The sequence below is a fragment of the Thermoascus crustaceus genome (genome assembly GCF_041956765.1).
Source record: "Thermoascus crustaceus strain CBS 181.67 unplaced genomic scaffold VTN00scaffold_4, whole genome shotgun sequence".
Lineage (NCBI taxonomy): Eukaryota > Fungi > Ascomycota > Eurotiomycetes > Eurotiales > Thermoascaceae > Thermoascus > Thermoascus crustaceus.
Genome location: NW_027192530.1, coordinates 2,555,150 through 2,572,895, shown reverse-complemented (window position 1 = coordinate 2,572,895; position 17,746 = coordinate 2,555,150). Strand labels below are relative to the sequence as shown.

General features: G+C 48.5%; 5 protein-coding genes across 5 annotated transcripts; 3 read left to right on the top strand and 2 right to left on the bottom strand.

The window, feature by feature from the left end:
* Nucleotides 1-654: 654 nt before the first annotated feature.
* On the top strand, nucleotides 655-2,681 carry VTN00DRAFT_7474 (uncharacterized protein; the record flags this gene model as incomplete). The annotated part of the gene is made up of 2 exons (XM_069434222.1): nucleotides 655-770; nucleotides 974-2,681. 2 exons carry the CDS (start codon nucleotides 655-657, stop codon nucleotides 2,679-2,681), a joined length of 1,824 nt encoding a protein of 607 aa, XP_069287525.1.
* Nucleotides 2,682-4,954: 2,273 nt separating this feature from the next.
* On the bottom strand, nucleotides 4,955-7,917 carry VTN00DRAFT_7473 (uncharacterized protein; the record flags this gene model as incomplete). Its single annotated transcript, XM_069434221.1, has 3 exons — nucleotides 4,955-6,699; nucleotides 6,751-7,541; nucleotides 7,601-7,917. 3 exons carry the CDS (start codon nucleotides 7,915-7,917, stop codon nucleotides 4,955-4,957), a joined length of 2,853 nt encoding a protein of 950 aa, XP_069287524.1.
* A 2,345-nt stretch (nucleotides 7,918-10,262) lies between these two features.
* VTN00DRAFT_7472 (uncharacterized protein) lies at nucleotides 10,263-12,619 on the top strand (the record flags this gene model as incomplete). Its single annotated transcript, XM_069434220.1, has 6 exons — nucleotides 10,263-10,381; nucleotides 10,430-10,646; nucleotides 10,710-10,811; nucleotides 10,872-10,988; nucleotides 11,039-11,186; nucleotides 11,238-12,619. The coding sequence occupies 6 exons, from the start codon at nucleotides 10,263-10,265 to the stop codon at nucleotides 12,617-12,619; spliced, it is 2,085 nt and encodes a 694-aa protein (XP_069287523.1).
* An 826-nt stretch (nucleotides 12,620-13,445) lies between these two features.
* Nucleotides 13,446-13,727, bottom strand: VTN00DRAFT_7471 (uncharacterized protein; the record flags this gene model as incomplete). The annotated part of the gene is made up of 1 exon (XM_069434219.1): nucleotides 13,446-13,727. One exon carries the CDS (start codon nucleotides 13,725-13,727, stop codon nucleotides 13,446-13,448), a length of 282 nt encoding a protein of 93 aa, XP_069287522.1.
* A 1,969-nt stretch (nucleotides 13,728-15,696) lies between these two features.
* Nucleotides 15,697-17,472, top strand: VTN00DRAFT_7470 (uncharacterized protein; the record flags this gene model as incomplete). The annotated part of the gene is made up of 4 exons (XM_069434218.1): nucleotides 15,697-15,793; nucleotides 15,849-15,956; nucleotides 16,011-16,551; nucleotides 16,602-17,472. The coding sequence occupies 4 exons, from the start codon at nucleotides 15,697-15,699 to the stop codon at nucleotides 17,470-17,472; spliced, it is 1,617 nt and encodes a 538-aa protein (XP_069287521.1).
* Between the last annotated feature and the right edge of the window lie 274 nt (nucleotides 17,473-17,746).

Below are 17,746 nucleotides of genomic sequence, written 5' to 3'. Positions count from 1 at the left end.
ATTCTCTCTTGATATGGATTGCAGGTTCATCAGATTGACTGTCAATGTACTTACAGTGTGGTTCACCTACATTAGAGATCTGGCTTGCCGCCGTATGTAGCTGCAAAATAGTGAGCCGGTTCAAACAGTATGCAGTTTGTCCAATGTAGTTCGTTTTGTCTTACTTCCAACAAAAACAGCAACTACTACTACTACTACTACTACTACTACTACTACTACTACTTCTTACAGTACTACTTACAGTACTACCGGATCTTGAAGGACTATTGGCCTGAGGCTTGGGGATGGTCATCACGTGGCAAAGTCTTAGTCAGCGGAGCCGCACTTGAAAATGCACAAAGGATCCGTCTGCGTCGCCAAAACATCTCATTGTCTACTACTACTACTACGGCGTGCGGAACTGCGCATACTGCTTTAAAGAGCTGTCGTTGAGTGAACCCACACGAAAGGGACTAACGGGATCTCTTATCTACGGTGTACAGGAGCGACAAGAAGTGACTGATAACTCTCCTCCGTACGGTGATCCACGCGACTCCCCACAGCTGAACGTCTTCCGTGCCCTCATCACGCCTGCAAGCTTATTGACCAGTCGTTCCTGCAACCTGCCAAAGACGCCTCCTCTCAGGAGGAGCGTCTCTGCAAAGTTTGCCCATCATGGTATACGATTGGGATGGAAAGCGCGAAATTTGCTACCAGATGTACATCAAGGATAAAAAGGCTCTTGAGGAGATCATGGAATACATGAAGACCGCCCATCAATTCGCCCCAAGGTAAGCTTTGGTACCTGTTCCCTCTCCGCACCTTCGTCATAATGCGCCCCATTTTCCCGTCTTCGAATTCCACCCCTCCCCCGCCCCACGCCTTTTCCACAGGCACCTGTCCATTTCCTTGTTGCAATTCACGTCGACACAACATCTCTAGGATGTTTTGTTTTACAAACATTTACTAAACTCATAATTCCATTGTTTTGCAGCAAACGCGCTTTCCAGACTCAGTTCAAACGATGGGGCTTCCCTTCGAAACAAAACCCAGCTCATAAGAATGCCGGCCTCGTCGCCCGCGTAAAGGAATTATGGGAACGTAACACCAGCCAGCGTGATATGCTCAGGATCCTGAATGAGGAAGGCTATGATATCAAAGAACGAGAGCTGATGCGGGTGCGTGCAAAGAACCGCTGGTTGCTCCGGGTTCCCAACGGGATGAAATCTCAGCCTACAGTCCAACCTCAGACGCCTCAGCCAGAGGATGAAAGCCTTCTTGCCCTGCAGCAAGAGATTTACAAACATGAGGGATCTTTCGATGGAACCCAAACACTTCCCGCTCAGTCGGCAGTACAGCGCGCTGCGTCACCTGGCCTGTCACCTGAAGTTCTTGCGAAGCGCAAGGAGCGGCTCGAGCGCCTGCAGGCGGAAAGTGCAGAGCGTTGGGCAGCCCGTAAGCGCCGTCGTCGTACTCGAGGCTGGGCTGGACTGCCAGCCGATCCACCTGGACCGCCGCGTTTCCCGTCCGAGACTACGATCGATGAGAGTAAACAATATCTCAGCCTAGACAACGCCATGTATCGCCAGATCCGCGATCAGTTCCAGAAAATATGTGAGGAGTTTGGTTTCATCAAGAAGACAGTCGCTGGTCCCCAAAGATGGCAGCAAGCAAAGGACAAGTTGATCCAAGAGTCGCCACATCTCCGACATGTTTTCTTCGAGGACCCGAACCAGCTCGATGCAAAGGCACTCGCTCTCGATGTGGTATGCACTGATGTCACAAAACGAATGAGGACACTTGAACGGCGGATGACCATAGCGGAGGCCAAAAACGCCCTCGGAATCAACCCAGAGGAGAGTCGTCAGATCCGAAACGCGTTTTATAACACGTTGAAGGCAGACCATTTCACGAGCAAGTTGGAGGCCGGCGATGAACATTGGAGAGAATTGAAAGAACAGTGGATTCAAGGCTCTGAGCTACTGCAGCGTATCCTGGCACCCGGACCGGCTGATCCGGAACATGCCACCAAAGTGAGGGCTCTGGAAGTTCTCTGTCGGGACGTAATGAAGCGTCTGCGAGATGATCAGACCAAGCGGGATCCGTCGAGAAAGCGGTCTGTTCTCCGAACTGATATTCAGGCACCTATTGCGACGACGACGACGACAACAGCAGCAACAGCAACAGCCAACAATGTCAACAATGTAAACAACGCATTTGGTAATGGAATCGGGAACGGTATCAGCACACTCGCTTCACAAGCTCTTGCCAGTGCGCCAATGGCTGCAAGCGACATTGGCGATATGCAGATCGATCCATCTCTACTTCAAGCTGCCAACGATCCCTCCTTCACGAGTACCCAGCACCATGCAGGGCATCCGTTCGGGTACGTGGACCCAATGCTTGAATCAACACTCATCCCTACTCCTGTGTATCTCCGCATTAGCCCTCATAGCCAGGTCCATGGGGCGTCCAAAACCTGGGTTGAGAAGCTGGCGACACGTTCTGTAGCCGAGTTGCGGCAACTCGTAGCTGCCAGGTTCCCGGATTCTGTCGTTACAAGAATCGAAGGTATTGATAAGGATGAAAATGGAAATGATATCCCCTTTTTAATTGACGAAGATCATGAACTTGATGCCTACCTAACCCATGTACACGGAAGGAAAGCGACCTTCCTCTTCTGCTTGAATTCCATACAGTGACTGCATGTCTTTCATGTCGTGCCTTGGCTCATGGTCTGTTAACTTATCCGGATCATTGACCTCTTAACTGTCTGTTGCTCCTGGTTGGTTCTATCTTAGTCTCCCAATGGAAGATTAAAGCTACCAATGTGCTTGAAGAACTCGGAAAAAGGTTGTTTTTGTAGATTCAAATCTGCATCTCATGTGAATTGTTCTTTGAGGAATACGCTTATCATGTTAAATCGATGTGTAGAAACGGTAAATAGGCGTCTTTTGTGCAGATCTATTTCTACTGTACATACAGGGGCAGTCGAATTAATACTGGGAATCTCCCAATGATATTATGTTGTTTTGGCCTTTGCTGGCCTTTTATATCATGTTCTCTGTTGGTAGACGTCAGCAGTTGTCCTGTATGGCTGCTTCCTGATTGCTATTCGTTATTTATCTGTCATTTTTGACCCCACCTAACATACCTAGTATGTTAAATTCCTATAATAGCTGGTCAACACTCCACTAGCGGTTATATTTACCTGGCAACCTTGAGGGAAGCGGTATGAGCATGACGACAGGGGATGCTCAGAGTTAGATATCTTCAATAACCGACAGCTACTTCAATTGTAAATGTCGAGCGTAAATAGCACCCTCTGGCCTCCTCGAGATCTGATGCTAGTAATCTCGGTTTATGGCGATATGTTATTCCTCCCAGCCCGAAGGGGCCACTTGAGTTGTGCCACTTTCTATAATTACCTTAGTAGGAATAGCGAAAGAACAGCGAAGCTGTTAATAGAACCTACATACTGCTGTACTCCCACATTATCACCCGCTCCCATGCAGTATACCCTACTGCGGAGTAACCCGTAAGCAACTCCAAGCTATAAGAAAGCCTTAGTCACATAAAGTCCAGCCAAGATTCTTTGGCACCATACGGGCCGACAGAGGAACCCCTATTGTCCTCGAAGTGAAGATCCAGCGCTCGCCAACACTGTGACGGGCCTCATTTTACCATTCTATATTTTGTGCCTTGCTCTAGCGGTGTCTACAGGCTAGGTTACATAGTGAAGGATTTGATGAGGGAATATGAACTTTGGTACATAAGAACCAATAGAAGCTTTCAATTTGTTCTAATGCCTAGAAGCAGAAGATATGAGAAAGGCGAAGAGGAAATCTACTTGATAGTAAAAAGAAGCTCATTTTTATATGTGATTCCCCTTCTTTCATCACTCTAGAATGCTCTAGAACTCTTGGCTGATTCTTTAATCTCATATTATACCCGCAGATTTCATCTATCTGAGACCCTTTGCTCCCTTATATAAAAAAAATTCAGTATCCTGCTTTAACTGAGATTCCTGGACCCTCTGGATCCATGCAGGTGAGACCGGGTGGCGGTCTCATGCTGAAGGGAGTATTCCGGTTGGTTTGAGACTGTGGAATCATACACATCCATGGCTCTGAGAGATCGGTTCGGGAAATCTAGGTTTTATTTAAATGGAGGTCGATCACCTTTAAGAGGTCTAAATAGGCAGCAGTCCACTGGGTCACCTTTAGCGGCTTCTAGGAACTTAGTCATGTAGACCAAAAATCGGATTCATCTGGTTGAGAACTTGAACTGAACTGCAATGTCAAGTTGAATATCATTCTGTCAACTTTTGAAAAATCGCTACAAGAGGACTTCTTGCAATCGTGATTGCCTTAGCGTGGAAAGGCCTAGATCCTTATAAGCTGCGCACAATTTGAATATGCAGTTTATTGACAGCAGGCCATGAGAGGAGGACAGTGTGCCTTTTCTATATACCATTGCATCTTATGAGAACCATATATACATCTCTGGTACCGTTGTCTGCACTGAAGAAGTGTAATATCCTGCAATAATGACCCCGTCTTGAATTCTTATCGCTGGCTGGCACTTATGTAATAGTACTGTGACTCGTACAAAGCCTAGCAGTACACAGCAAAGGCAGGAGGATTTTTTTTAATTCTAGTCTTATTTCAGGATCATGTCATCTTGAGTGGATGATCATGGCTTGCACTTTGCAGCCGCTGACCTTAAATCTCTGTGCTTTTGTATTCCAGGCCACCATTAGAGGAAATGTGAATAGCACAAGTTTAAAATGGCATCTGATAACTTCAGGAGCTCATCAGAGCTCGCCACTCTAAATGCAGATCACCCGAAAATTCTGGGATAAGCAGTAAATAATGCTGTTTGCAAGTATGCTCCATCAAATAGTATTCTACGCAAGAAAATCAAAGGACAGCCGCCTCTGAGTGACTCGACGACTTCATCTTCCCCCTTTTTCTTAGTTGGCGACGAGAGAGTTAACAACGTCCCTGAAGAGGGTACTAACAGGTGGCAACGAAAACGAAGGCACTGTGCCAAAAATGCCAGCCAGCTGTTTTGACTGCAAAGATGTTCTCTCAGAACCAAAGATGGCAGGTTTTTGCAGGGGCGACAAGTCTTGACTAACACCAAGCAGTCGGTCCCCGAATAGATTCTCCAACCCTGCTTTAAGATGGGATGATAGGTCGCTAGACGGAACTACCACCTCCTGTGCCTTCTCACAGCAGCTAAGGCGCTGCACATTGGCTGCCGCGTCCACAACGACATAATCACCAGACCTGGGGTCCGAGAGTAATGTGAGGGGACAATGCCCCAGCTTGGACCGGAATATAGGCATGGAGGAATGAAGGTCATACACCTCAACATGAAAATGAGTCTTGCGTCGTCTCCTACTCGACTGGTCTGAGTTCCTCGCAAAACGTCGAGCAGTAATCGCGAAGGTCTGGGTCTTGGGATTCACAGCTAATAGGACCGGACCTCCCTCAGACGACGAATTGATAAGACCGGAATCCGGTGCCAGGACGCTCTTTAACGTGTCATCAACTATATCCCAAATGGATATAGATTCCCTCAAGGCAATGATAAGATGACGCCCCAGAAATTTTGCTGCGAAGGGCTCACTGCAAAATAGTCCGCTCCGACTGTGACGGACTTCGCATTTGTGAACGTCAATTAGATGAACAACGCCGAAATTGGATCCTGGCTGCGCATGCAGACAGACAGCGAGTACTGAACCATCTTCTGAAAAGCATATAGAGCCGGAGGTTACGGCGTCGCCCCCGAGGTTACCTTTCAGATCCAGAGCGTTTCGACATTTCCATGTCTCGGGTAGCCGATCTGCATGGCTGCGCGACTTTATTCCACTGCGATGCCTGGTTGTAGGACCCCAAAAACGCAAAATTCCATCAGCCCCAATCGTTGCAAATTCATGGCTTCCAGGTCGCGATACGAGTCCAAGGACCGGAACTGGACCCACAGGCGACCGGAAATGGGGTCCATCGACACGAGTGACTAATTCCCATAAATTCGTCAACTCATTCCATATCCAAAACTTTAGGAAGACCTCCCGACGATCTCCAATGTTGCCTTCATCACCAACATGAGAAGCCGTAAAGGCTTTGACGTCCTGGGGATGCGGATGCCAATTATCGACCGTAGCCAACCATTTCCCGTCCTGGCTTAAATCGAAATATTTGATATCGGGTGTGACTATTTCAGCTCCGTCTGGTCCCGTGTTCAAGACTGTAAGATTTGTTCGAGCGAGAGCTTGACGAGCGAGGTGACAGCCCGTGCGAACATCAAATGTCTGTAGAACAGACAAATTCGCCAGAGCCTGTTTTTCATGACGGATAGTTTGAGAGGCCGGAACCACAACCATAAGATGATCAGGATTCTGCGGGTGTAAAACGGCAGGAACTGAATCATAGACACGAGGCGAGCTTGCTATTGGCTCAGAGAGATCTCCGATATTATCCACCTTTGACGGCAGTTGCAAGCCTGTAATAGTAGCAGACGGCTGCAGCTCCGTTGCCGACAAGACTATCACAGAGTTGTCGGCGAGCTTAAGAGCATACAGATTTCCGCTCGGGGAAACAACTATGTTGCAGATGGGAGAGGAGAGGTGCGGCAGAAATTGCTTTCTACCGGAATCTAATTGCCAAAGAACCATAACAGACTCAAGGCCTCCTGATATAAGATAGTTTCCTGGTTGATAAGTTAGACTTGCTTTCGTATTTCTTTCAAGGGAGGACATACCATCTCTTGACCAACGGACCACACTAACAGGCCCCCGATGCCAATGCAACCTCCGGAGAACGGAACCACTCTTCCCTTCACCTTCATACATGTCTTCATTGCGCGTGAGTGAATTTACAATATCGTGATAGACCAGAATTGAACCTCCAGATTCACCCAGCACCAGGTCGGCAGAAGTTGGGGCTGTTCTAGCCTTTGACCTCTCCGTGGTAGAATCTGTCGGTAAACTTTCCCGAAGGTCAAGACAAGTCACATTCACAGGTAAAACGACTTCCCTCCAAGTATAATGAATGGACCCCAAGGATCTGACATCGCAGATACTCGTATTACCAACGAAAAGACGCTGACCGTCACAAACGATCACAACCTGACCACGGCGGGATACCTTGAGGTCTCTAATTCGCTTTGTTGTCTCCAGTGCTGTGACTTCATACGGTTTTCCCGAAGGAAGCTCTTCTTCCAATGGACTGATTGATATTTCTCTTCGTCCATCCTTTTGCTCCCGCAAGAAATATGACACAGAGCGCACCATATTTTCAAGCTCAATGAAACATATCTCGGCTGAAATTGTCTTACGGGATGTCTCCCACAGTGAGATTTGCTTGCCAGAAACCCAATCCCACTTGCTCACAGATCCAGAGGATGTGGAAATGTATAGGTGCTCCTGATTCTCTGGGGAAAGCTTGTATCCTATGACTTTTTGAGAACTTTTCATTCTCATTATCCGGAAAAGACGAGACGTCGACATCGAAAAAACATGGACGGCACTGCCCACGCCGAGAAAGACATATCTGAACCGAAGTCAGAATGCTTGGGCACCCACGAGACGATGGTTCAAAATAGGACTCACTTTTCATCCGCGGTAAACACGGGGTCTAGATTGCTGAAATGACCGCCGAGAGGCTGCTCAAGGGACCACTGCGACTGTGCAAGAGAGAGTTTGTCCCCATACGACCCTGCGGCCTCAGCGCGCAAAGTCGCATGGGAATTGTCAGCAGGTTCTCCTGCTGCATCAAAAACAACTGGTTGAGAACTTTGGTCATTGTCTCGAGAAAACCGGCGCCGCTTTAATCTTCCTTGCTCGGGGCTCTTTATTGTGTCCTGGAGCACATCCATAGCACGGGGCCTTTTCGAAGGCTGGCTCGACTGATCGACGACTGGGACCATTTCGCTATTAACAAAAGTTGTCCGCAGACGATAATAGTGAAGATTAGAAACGGGTCTCTAATTTTTGGCCAAACATAGCCCTCCCAAAATATGGATGCAACTGTTGACAGTATTTTGTAGTTTTTTGGGCGGAGAGAGGAAATCTCAAAAAAGTTCTGGGAAGTGCAGCTGCTAGCTAATCCCAAAATGGAATAGAATTGGCGGGCAGCGATCCCGCCACATTGGCTGAAGACCTCGGAGCCTTCCAGACCTCCGGGGCTACGTTCGAATGAGCTGAAGGTCGCCTCAATAACCCAGATCTCCACTACCCAAAAAAGATTCTTGACCAGTCGATTAACTCAGAATAGGCCGCTTGCTGCCACGAGAGTCAAAATACAAAGCGAAGAAGCACCGAGCTTTCTATCCCCAGATTTCCTGCAATTCAAACTTGAATTTTTATCAAAACAAGATCTGGGCCCGTCATAATGATTATTCCCGTCCGTTGCTTCTCTTGCGGCAAGGTAGGCGAATTTCGTAAGCTGAAGAGCTTTTCTCAAATCCCTGGCTGATTCTTTTTTTCATCTGTCAGGTTGTCGGGGACTTGTGGGAGCGTTATCTACAGCTGCTCGACGAAGGCGTTCCTGATGGGTAAGAATGTCTCGTGGATGAATATCAGTACAGAGTTCTCACAAAGCCTGCAAGCGATGCTATGGATCAACTGGGCTGCAAGCGATATTGCTGCCGTAGAATGATAATGACTCATGTCGACTTAATCGAGAAACTTCTCCGGTAAGCTTTCATGTCGTCCGTGGCTTGAAGAACCGAGCTGTTAATACTTCGTCCTAGTTACAACCCGGCAGAAAGAGACCGAGCGAAGTCCCAAATATGAACTTTTGCATGTTTCACTGGACAGCTTGTGATACCGGCATCCATGCCTATCGATACTCTGACCCTCTGAAGTGAACCGTCCGACTCGACTTCCGATAACGTGCAATTCATAACGGCCTTTGACCTGCCACTTACATTAACTAACTACTGCCTCTCGTATCCTGGAGCAATACTCTCAACATACATCCAGATCACGAATCATGATGTTCGATGGCCTCATTCCATAGGAAGATATCCCTGGTGGAGTTGGGAACCCAATTGGTGAAGGGTGATGTATACTGTATAGTCAGTGGTTCCAAGATGATTCCAGGAGTTGGATGGATTTTACGATGTTAATTGCACACCAAAGAGAGTCCCGAAGATATTTGTTTTCGGTATTGGGAGGGAGTCCACCCTGTTTACACTTGTCAGGATCCAAATCCTGCAGGGTTCCCTTTAACTGGCTTGTGCGCGTCTAGATCTAGTACAGAGACGAGATTCCCTGCTTAGAATAACAAGGCAATACCTCATATTTTACTGTTATCCTCAATACGCTCCTGTAACTGATTTTTATGTGCGCTGGACAACTTAAAGGATAGAACGTTGCGATGCTAAGTCAGATGCGAAGACCGGTAGAGTTCAGTTCGTGCCGCCAATATGGTAACCTACTAGCCGGTTTATATCATATACCAATGGATTCGCGCTAGTCGTCATTGTGGTCAGTTGTATACACATGCATTGCATTGACTGCAGCGACGTGGCCGTGGCTGAAGACGAGTCAACGCAACAATACATATAACAGGAAGCTCATTCCATTGCTTGGTTAGCAAAGGACCCGGTACAGATCAAGCTGCGAATCCACAATGTTGGGATGTGAAGAAAAGTGCCGACCTTGCATGTGCTGGAGTGTTGTTATGCAAGTCGAACCTCTCTGAGTGGACGAAGGTGCGTTACTATCACGCCGCAGGCGCTTAAATCCTTGCCAGTAAGCAAGCCCTAAGCTGTTCTGAGTGGCTGGAAGTAGTTCTTGGACGCCCAGTGGTCCACAGATACAAGGACTCAAATACCACATGGTCGAGTCTCGTCTTCTAGCGCTGCCCGGAGCAAGGAACCCCGCCCCGACAACACCCCACCTCTACAGTTCAGAGGAACAACAGACGCCATTAATAGGTATGTATGGCCTTCGCTGCGGCCCCCAAGTTCCAACACTCTTGTAACCGTGCAGCACAAAAAAGGTTCCCAGAAAGGAACATGCATCAAAGATATCATTAGTCGCTGTCGGTGGGAGTAGACCAAGGTAAAGGGCATCGCATCAGCGGCGCGGTCACTCTTGTTCCGGACGCAGACTCGCTTTATCACCTCTGCACACCATGCAACTATTGACGGTTGCTTCCATCCCGCTATAAGTCTCGTGTTAATTCAAGCAAACCGAAGGCAGCATCTGATCAGCTCTGGCGGGCCTATACCGCTCTCAGTACACTGCAGCTCTTGCAGGCGCAATGATAGCTGTTAAGTCCCCATTATCGGTCTCTCCTAGAGGCTTAGGGCCAGCTGTTTCTCCATATTCCGAATTAACAAGCTCTCCCGCTGCCTTTCAGTCCGGCAGATCTATGACGATGTGGGTTTGCCTTTCCTAGAGTCTGCTATATTAACTGACATGTTTTAGGTCTCTTGACCGATCGTCCTCCAAGCTACAAACCGCTGAGCCGCCGCTCCTGACGCTGAATGCGGGTCAGACTGAAATATCGGACCCATCTCCTGTTGCCTCGTCTAACGGGACTGAGGGAACGGAAATTGATGACTCCAGCAACAATGCGGTCGAGTCTGATGTTATATTGGCTCCCGCGGGCCCCTCGGCGCCTTCAGGACAGCCTGAACTTAGTGTATGTCCTGTGTATTACAGACAAAGAAACTAGGAAGGAAATCACTAATTGATTCTCCGGTAGATACGGACTTCAAATACACAGTTCGCCTATTTCCAGTTGAGGCCGGATGAAGATGAACCTCCACAGTCCGTTATACATGCACCTCCTGGCTTTGGTGAATTTGTGAGGATATCCCTTCCGGCAGGAGCGATTAGATATGTGATTAATTCAGACGTGTGATAGAAAACGAGTAATGCTCAAACCTATGATAACACCGATGACTCGGACGCGCGGCCTTCTCTGAAATCGGACGTGACTGTGAAGTCACCGTTGGAAAACAAAGCAAAAGCTCCTGAAAAGGTCCCTTTCTCCACTGATCATTCAATCGGAACTTCCTGACTCCCCAATAGAAAACTGTCAATAGCCCTGTCTCGCCACCGCACCTGACTACCACCATTGCTCCTACGAAGGACTGGTCAGAGCGAGCAACACCTCGAGCTCAGACAAGGCAGGAAATCGAAGATCTCGATCGACGACCGCATTCAAGAAACCTTGAAGGTAATGTCTAGTAGACTCGGTTGACGCTACTGTTTACTGAAAGGATGTTAGATATACCGGAAGGTCTTGACGCTGATGCGGTCGTTGAGGTTGATGAAAGATCAGACAAAGCGGACTTCTCTATTTGGCAGTTTCAGAATCGGGAGGACGAGATCAATGCATTAAGGACAGCCCTCGCAGAGTGCTGGACCCTCTGTAATACATTGGCAAGTTTAAGCTATGTTTATCGGGAACGTCTATTCAATTTCGGCGGAAGGGGCGATATGCAAGAACAGGCCTGGAAATCATGCTGGAAGCTATGCCAGAAGTTGTACGACAGTCGGGACGATGATTATGCATCTCAAGTCAAGCCCACTCTTGACCTCTGTCGGGACTTTTGCCAGGCTCTTTTCGAAGTCCGAATTCGCGACAACGAGCTTGCAGATTCGGTTCTACGCGTAAGCTTTGAGCTCAATAATCATCTCTACAACACTCATGATCGGAATTTGCCTGATGCATTCCGGGAACGGACATTGGATTTCTATATCACTCTATGTCATCGTCTTATGAAACAAAGGATGCGTCTAACTGAGGAGGCTGATTCGTTGTTACGAGCCTGCTGGTCGCTGGCAGAGATGCTTTTTAGTTTACGTCAAAATAAACGAGAGGGCAAACGGCCAGATGAGGAATTACTTGGGTCCGCAGTTCAGGCCTGCTGGGAGCTTTGCGATCTCTTCCGCGAAGGTTGGTCCCAAATCCGACCAGATCGCGGCACACCACGCCCAAGCCAGACGACTTTTACCCAAGCTTTTTATCAAACCAAACGATCAGAGCTCTCTATTGCCGATGAGATGACTGGTCAGGAAGGAAATCCTGAGACACCAACAACGATTTTTGAAGATACGGCGACGGTGTCTCCCGATGAAGCTTCTATACCCAATATACTCGTTCTCGGGCATGGACAGAGCCAAACTCAGCTTAGCGACAACCGGTCTGCAAAGCAGAACAGGTATCCTTCGAACTCATCAACCCTTTCTGGGCATTCTCGGTCGTCGGAACACACGTCTTCCACAAACACGGTGACTACTCCATCTGAGGACCCTAATCTGACCCGACTCAAGCTCCTAATTACAAAGGCTGCAATGAACAGTGGCTACCAACGCAGTGGCACTCAGAGTCTCTCTTCGTTCGTGAAGTCGCTCTCTTCAGATTCCTTTGGATCTTTGCCGTGGCAAATCTCTCTTTTAAAGAATTATAAAAGACTGGTGGTCTTTGATCCAGCATTCAAAGTTGTTAGTCCCCCGGCTCGCGCAGGCGCTGTCGACGTAGCACGAGCCGTTCAAGCAATGGTGCAAAGCGGGCAGTACACATGGTTGCGGGATCTCTATCGGCTAGTGTTCGGCTTTCATATAGAGGAAGCGATGAATCGAAGAAATGTAACAGTTCAGACATAGTGCATTTGATGAGGACTCTTGACAGGTTCAAGATGATATACGCTTGACTTTGGCTCATGGAGATGCTGTTCTTTTTAGTTTTAGGGGCTTTGTTTTTCGGATCAGAAGTATTATTTTCAGCGGAGAGAAGTAGCAAATAGCAGCGAGCGGGATGGTTAGAAACGAATTGATGTTCTTAATGCTCATTGAACTAGTTGCTTACCTGTTCACTGTACAACTCGCCAACCTATACAGTACTTGGTTGAGAGCGCACACTTGCACTCAAATTCTCCGGCTCTTCCAGGCATAAATATGCTTTTCAAGTCATTGAACAGATAACTAAATCTCTGTACCTGGCAGACCATGAGAGCTGTACACAGAGCAAAAGGCTCACTGACACGGTAGAATCGCGCCTTGCGCTATGCTCTTGGCCGCAGTGACGAGTACATTGCGTCGTATGCGCGATTCGATGACCTCCAGCCATCCCTTCCGTGCGAACGGTGCATTCCTGCGCTGCCTGATGAGATTCTCAAGATGAATGCGACAATGATAATACCCAGACGTTCTATAACCCAGGACGATCATTGCTCTTTTATTCAAATTTCAACATTTATCTCCTTTAGGAACTTAGCCGGTCCCTCGATGTGCTAACACCGAAAATTTTGAATAAAATAATACAGAGCTTAATGTTCTTAGCAAGGGCTACTGAGTATGGCCGAAATCACAGAGCATACAGCTTGAGAAACTCGTTGCCAGTGACAGCATCGTACTGGTACTTAAGAGTAGGCACTCAGTTACCTATGTGGTGCATGCAGTCCTGTGTACATTATTACTATTAATTTATTCTTTATTCATCCTGCTCGTAGTGGAGACAAAAGTGCACTCTGGACCGGTACTTGGTCTTACCGACTGCTAACCCTGAGGCATTATTATTCCTCCAGCGAGAGCGAGCCATGCTGGCAGAAACAGCGGTAAATGTAATGGATCGGCTAAAAACGGGCTGAAATCGGGCGAGAGAGCGGAACGCGACGATGAGCCGCAGCGTGTCGCCTGTCGCACACGGCACAGCATTTCTTACCTGTCGCGCGTTAGGGCCTAGTACGCACACGAGAGTAATTTTGATGGCCATGATAGTACCTTTTAGTACCTTTTCCAAAGTTATCCGCCTCCCCAAACCTCTCTTAGTGGTCCGAACAACAGACGATTCCCCTGGGAACGATAGATAATCGCAATAAACCGAAACGCATGCATCGACGGCAGGCGATGGGCCGGGTTAGTAGGCCTGATGTCATTATGGGTCGATGGCGCTCCGGGGATCCGCGGGGTGGAAGATAAAGAAAGCTTCTGAAGCTTGATGCGGCTTAGCTGTTGGTCGCTTATGGCCCTGTGGGGGTGCCGGTTTCATGGACGGCGCCCCCTCGCGCCCTGAGTGCTTCGTAGCCGCCCCAGTATGAACAAATCAGGTAAACTCCCCCACCCCGTCTCCCCGGAGCTGACTGTCCTCTCCACCCCGGGGCCAGGACCATCCAGTCACCTGTGTGCCTTCTCCAGTTTGTCGCCCTCTGTCCGTCCCAAGCCCCGCTCGGTTGCCTTGCTCTTTCCCTTTTACGGAGCGCTACGTGGGGAGTAGCATACAAGAAGTCTTGGCCGGCGCGGCAAAAGCTTGATGTATTATGAACAAGCGGAATTTTTGCCGATCGCCAGCCTTGGTGAACCCAAGCTACTTTAGGATTCCCCCCGATGCTACTCTACCTAGGTCCCAGGTCCGTATTCGGCTTCCTACCGCTTGCGAAGAAAAAAAAAAAAGGGTCTCGCGGCACCCTATCGTCTGGGGCTGAAGCACGGTATGTACTGAGAGGTACATATTATCGACGGGCCATGTTTCTCGCATGCGGTCTGGGGTGACCTCCATCAGGTTGGGTAGGTAGCAACAGATTGATAAGCGCTAGTTGCACGGTAGTCAGCGCGCCTCGATCATAGTGTTTATCGGTAACTACCTATGCTGCATAATGCGGACCTAAGGTACCTGGGCTATCACGTCTACCTACATATGCCGTCATATCTCTCCGGAGCAGGGACTTGGGAAGTAGTGCCGGTAGACCTACCTCACTACTTACACAAACTTGGGAGTATTATTCCCTCCTGTGCCGAGCCGGCAAACACAACCACTTTCCCACACCCGCCGGGCCACCCCTACTGGCAAAGTTATGAAGAATAATACCGTGGTAACAGTGATTATTCCCCCTCCCGCTGTCTCCGCTTGCTGTTTCATCATCTCCACTTTTTACTCCGTAAAGTGTACCGCCATGCGCCGTTTATCCACCGCTAGGGCAAGTCCAGCGAGCCTACTAGGTCCACTTTCCCGGCGAAGAGACCATGGGCCACAGAAGCGTCGCCTCCAGGAGATATCCGCTTCAATTTGCACGTCCCCCACCTTTTGAGCATTAGCGTGTGGAAGGCTTGACGAGATCCCAGCTTTGAGGCCTTCTACGATACCCGATTTGCTTCAGTCCCTGCAGGCCTGATCCGTTTCCCACCCACAAAAGTGGACCGGCATGGGGCGAGTTCTGTTACTGCACGCAGATTCATTGAAAGAGTTTTCATCCTTCCAGCCTTGGTTCAATGCGGGAGATTGTGGTGGAGAGCCACAACCGTTGCGTATTGGTGTCCTTTTACGTAGTAGTGCGATCCAAGTTGACGGCTTGCACACCTTCATGGCATGTGCTCAAGGGAGCCTATTGTAGCATCTTATATAAGAAGGTTCTCGTCTCTGCACATACCTTACTTCTTCTTTCTGTGTTCCTACATCGTTCCTTCGATACTTTCCTTTTCTTTATGGTTGAAACAGCCCTGTAAGTGGGCTCTGGTTTAGTGTTCAGACATTGACCTGAAGCGTGGAACGCAAGCATCCACCAAGGCTGTCGCCTCCAGCAGGTTCTGTTGAGACGCCTGACACCTTGGTTGTGTTAATACAAGGCGGCATCTGCTTCGCTAGTGCGTGTTGAGGTCGTGCATTGATCACCGGCCATCTGAGATCATCTTTGGATCGATTGGGATTATTGAATCAGTCGTGTCCTAGTCACTAGTCGCTGGTCATCATGACTGTTCCCAAGTTCGCCGGCATGTCCGGCACGCTTCTGTCGCGGTCGATTTCCACTGTCGCAACCACAGGATTCTTGCTCTTTGGTTACGATCGTGCGTTTATCTCTGTATAGAGATGTAAAGCTCCTTCGCTAACTCTAGTCTGCAGAGGGTATCATGAGTGGTATCATCAACGCCAAACCATTTAACGATGTCTTCACTGCTACAAGAGACAACTCGACGATGCAGGGTACTGTAACTGCCATCTACGAAATCGGTATGTATCTCACCCTTGTCCATTTTGTATCATTGTCACTAAGGCGTTTTTCAGGATGTCTGATTGGCGCAATGTTCATCCTCTGGCTCGGTGATCAGCTCGGCCGACGCTTATCAATTATGATTGGTGCCGCAGTCATGATTATTGGCGTCCTCATCCAGGTGACTGCTTATCCTGGACATGTCCCACTAGCCCAGTTCATCGTCGGCAGAGTGGTGACTGGCGTGGGTAATGGAATCAACACTTCGACAATTCCAACATACCAGGCTGAGTGTTCACGAACCTCGAATCGAGGTCTGCTCATCTGCATTGAGGGCGGTGTCATTGCATTCGGCAGTCTTATCGCTTATTGGATTGATTTTGGGGCATCATACGGTCCAGATGACCTCACGTGGCGCTTCCCAATCGCTTTTCAGATATTCTTTGGCCTTGTCATTGTAATAGGAATGATTTTCCTACCGGAGTCTCCAAGGTGGCTTTGTATAAAAGAGCGATATGAGGAAGGAGAAACTGTCATCGCCGCGCTCATGGGAAAGGAGGTTTCCTCTCACGAGGTTCAGCTTCAGAAGTCTATTGTTCTGGATTCCATTAGAGCGTATGTATCATCACCTTCAAGCAAATATACACGGCTGACTGTCGCCCTAGTTCGGGCCAAGCTGGAACTCCTCTATCTGCGGTTTTTACGGGAGGAAAGACGCAACACTTTCGCCGTATGCTTTTGGGTGCTTCATCGCAATTCATGCAGCAAATTGGCGGCTGCAATGCAGTGATCTATTACTTCCCAATCTTGTTTGAGAAGTCCATTGGAGAATGCCCCAGAATGGCGATGCTGCTGGGCGGTGTGAACATGATTGTCTACTCCATTTTTGCTACAATGTCTTGGTTCTTGATTGAGAGGGTCGGCAGACGGAAATTGTTCCTCTATGGAACCATTGGACAGTGCCTCTCAATGGTGATCACCTTTGCCTGTCTGATACCGAACACTCCGTCGGCCGCGAAGGGTGCAGCTGTTGGTCTTTTCACCTACATTGCAAGCTTCGGTGCCACCTGGCTTCCTTTGCCTTGGCTCTATCCCGCTGAAATCTCCCCAGTCAAGACTCGAGCAAAGGCCAACGCCCTCTCAACATGCACAAACTGGCTTTTCAACTTCCTGATTGTGATGGTGACTCCCATCATGATTGCTGGCATCCATTGGGGTACCTATCTCTTCTTTTGCGTTGTCAATGCATGCTTCCTACCTATCATCTACTTCTTCTATCCTGAGACTGCTAGGCGCTCTCTGGAAGAGATCGATCTCATTTTTGCCAAGGGCTACATGGAGAATATTAGTTACGTCCGTGCTGCCAAGGAGTTGCCCTATCTATCCGATGAGGATGTGGAACGCGTTGCCATACAATATGGTTTCGGTCCAGCAGACGCCGAGGCCAAGAGCAGTGACAGTGGAGAGCTCAACGAGACAAAGCTGGACAATGCTGAGGCAGATGCCGAAAAGGGAACGTGGAACCAAACAGATTAAGTCCTACCATCAAAAACCACGCCTACATTTCTATTTTTTTCCGCCCATGCTGCTTCGAAAGCGCGCGTTCGGAATTTAACGGTCTTACGAAATACGCCGGTGTCTGGTCCTCCGGTGGAATTTTTGCGTTGTCCCTAAGGAGTATGGACACTGTACCAGGTATCTCCTACAGGTGTTTGAAGATATATGGCCATAAGTAATGCATTGTCTTGAGACCACATGTGATTATAGTACATACTCTGAGATAGATGTCTACCTAGGTATCTATAGATTT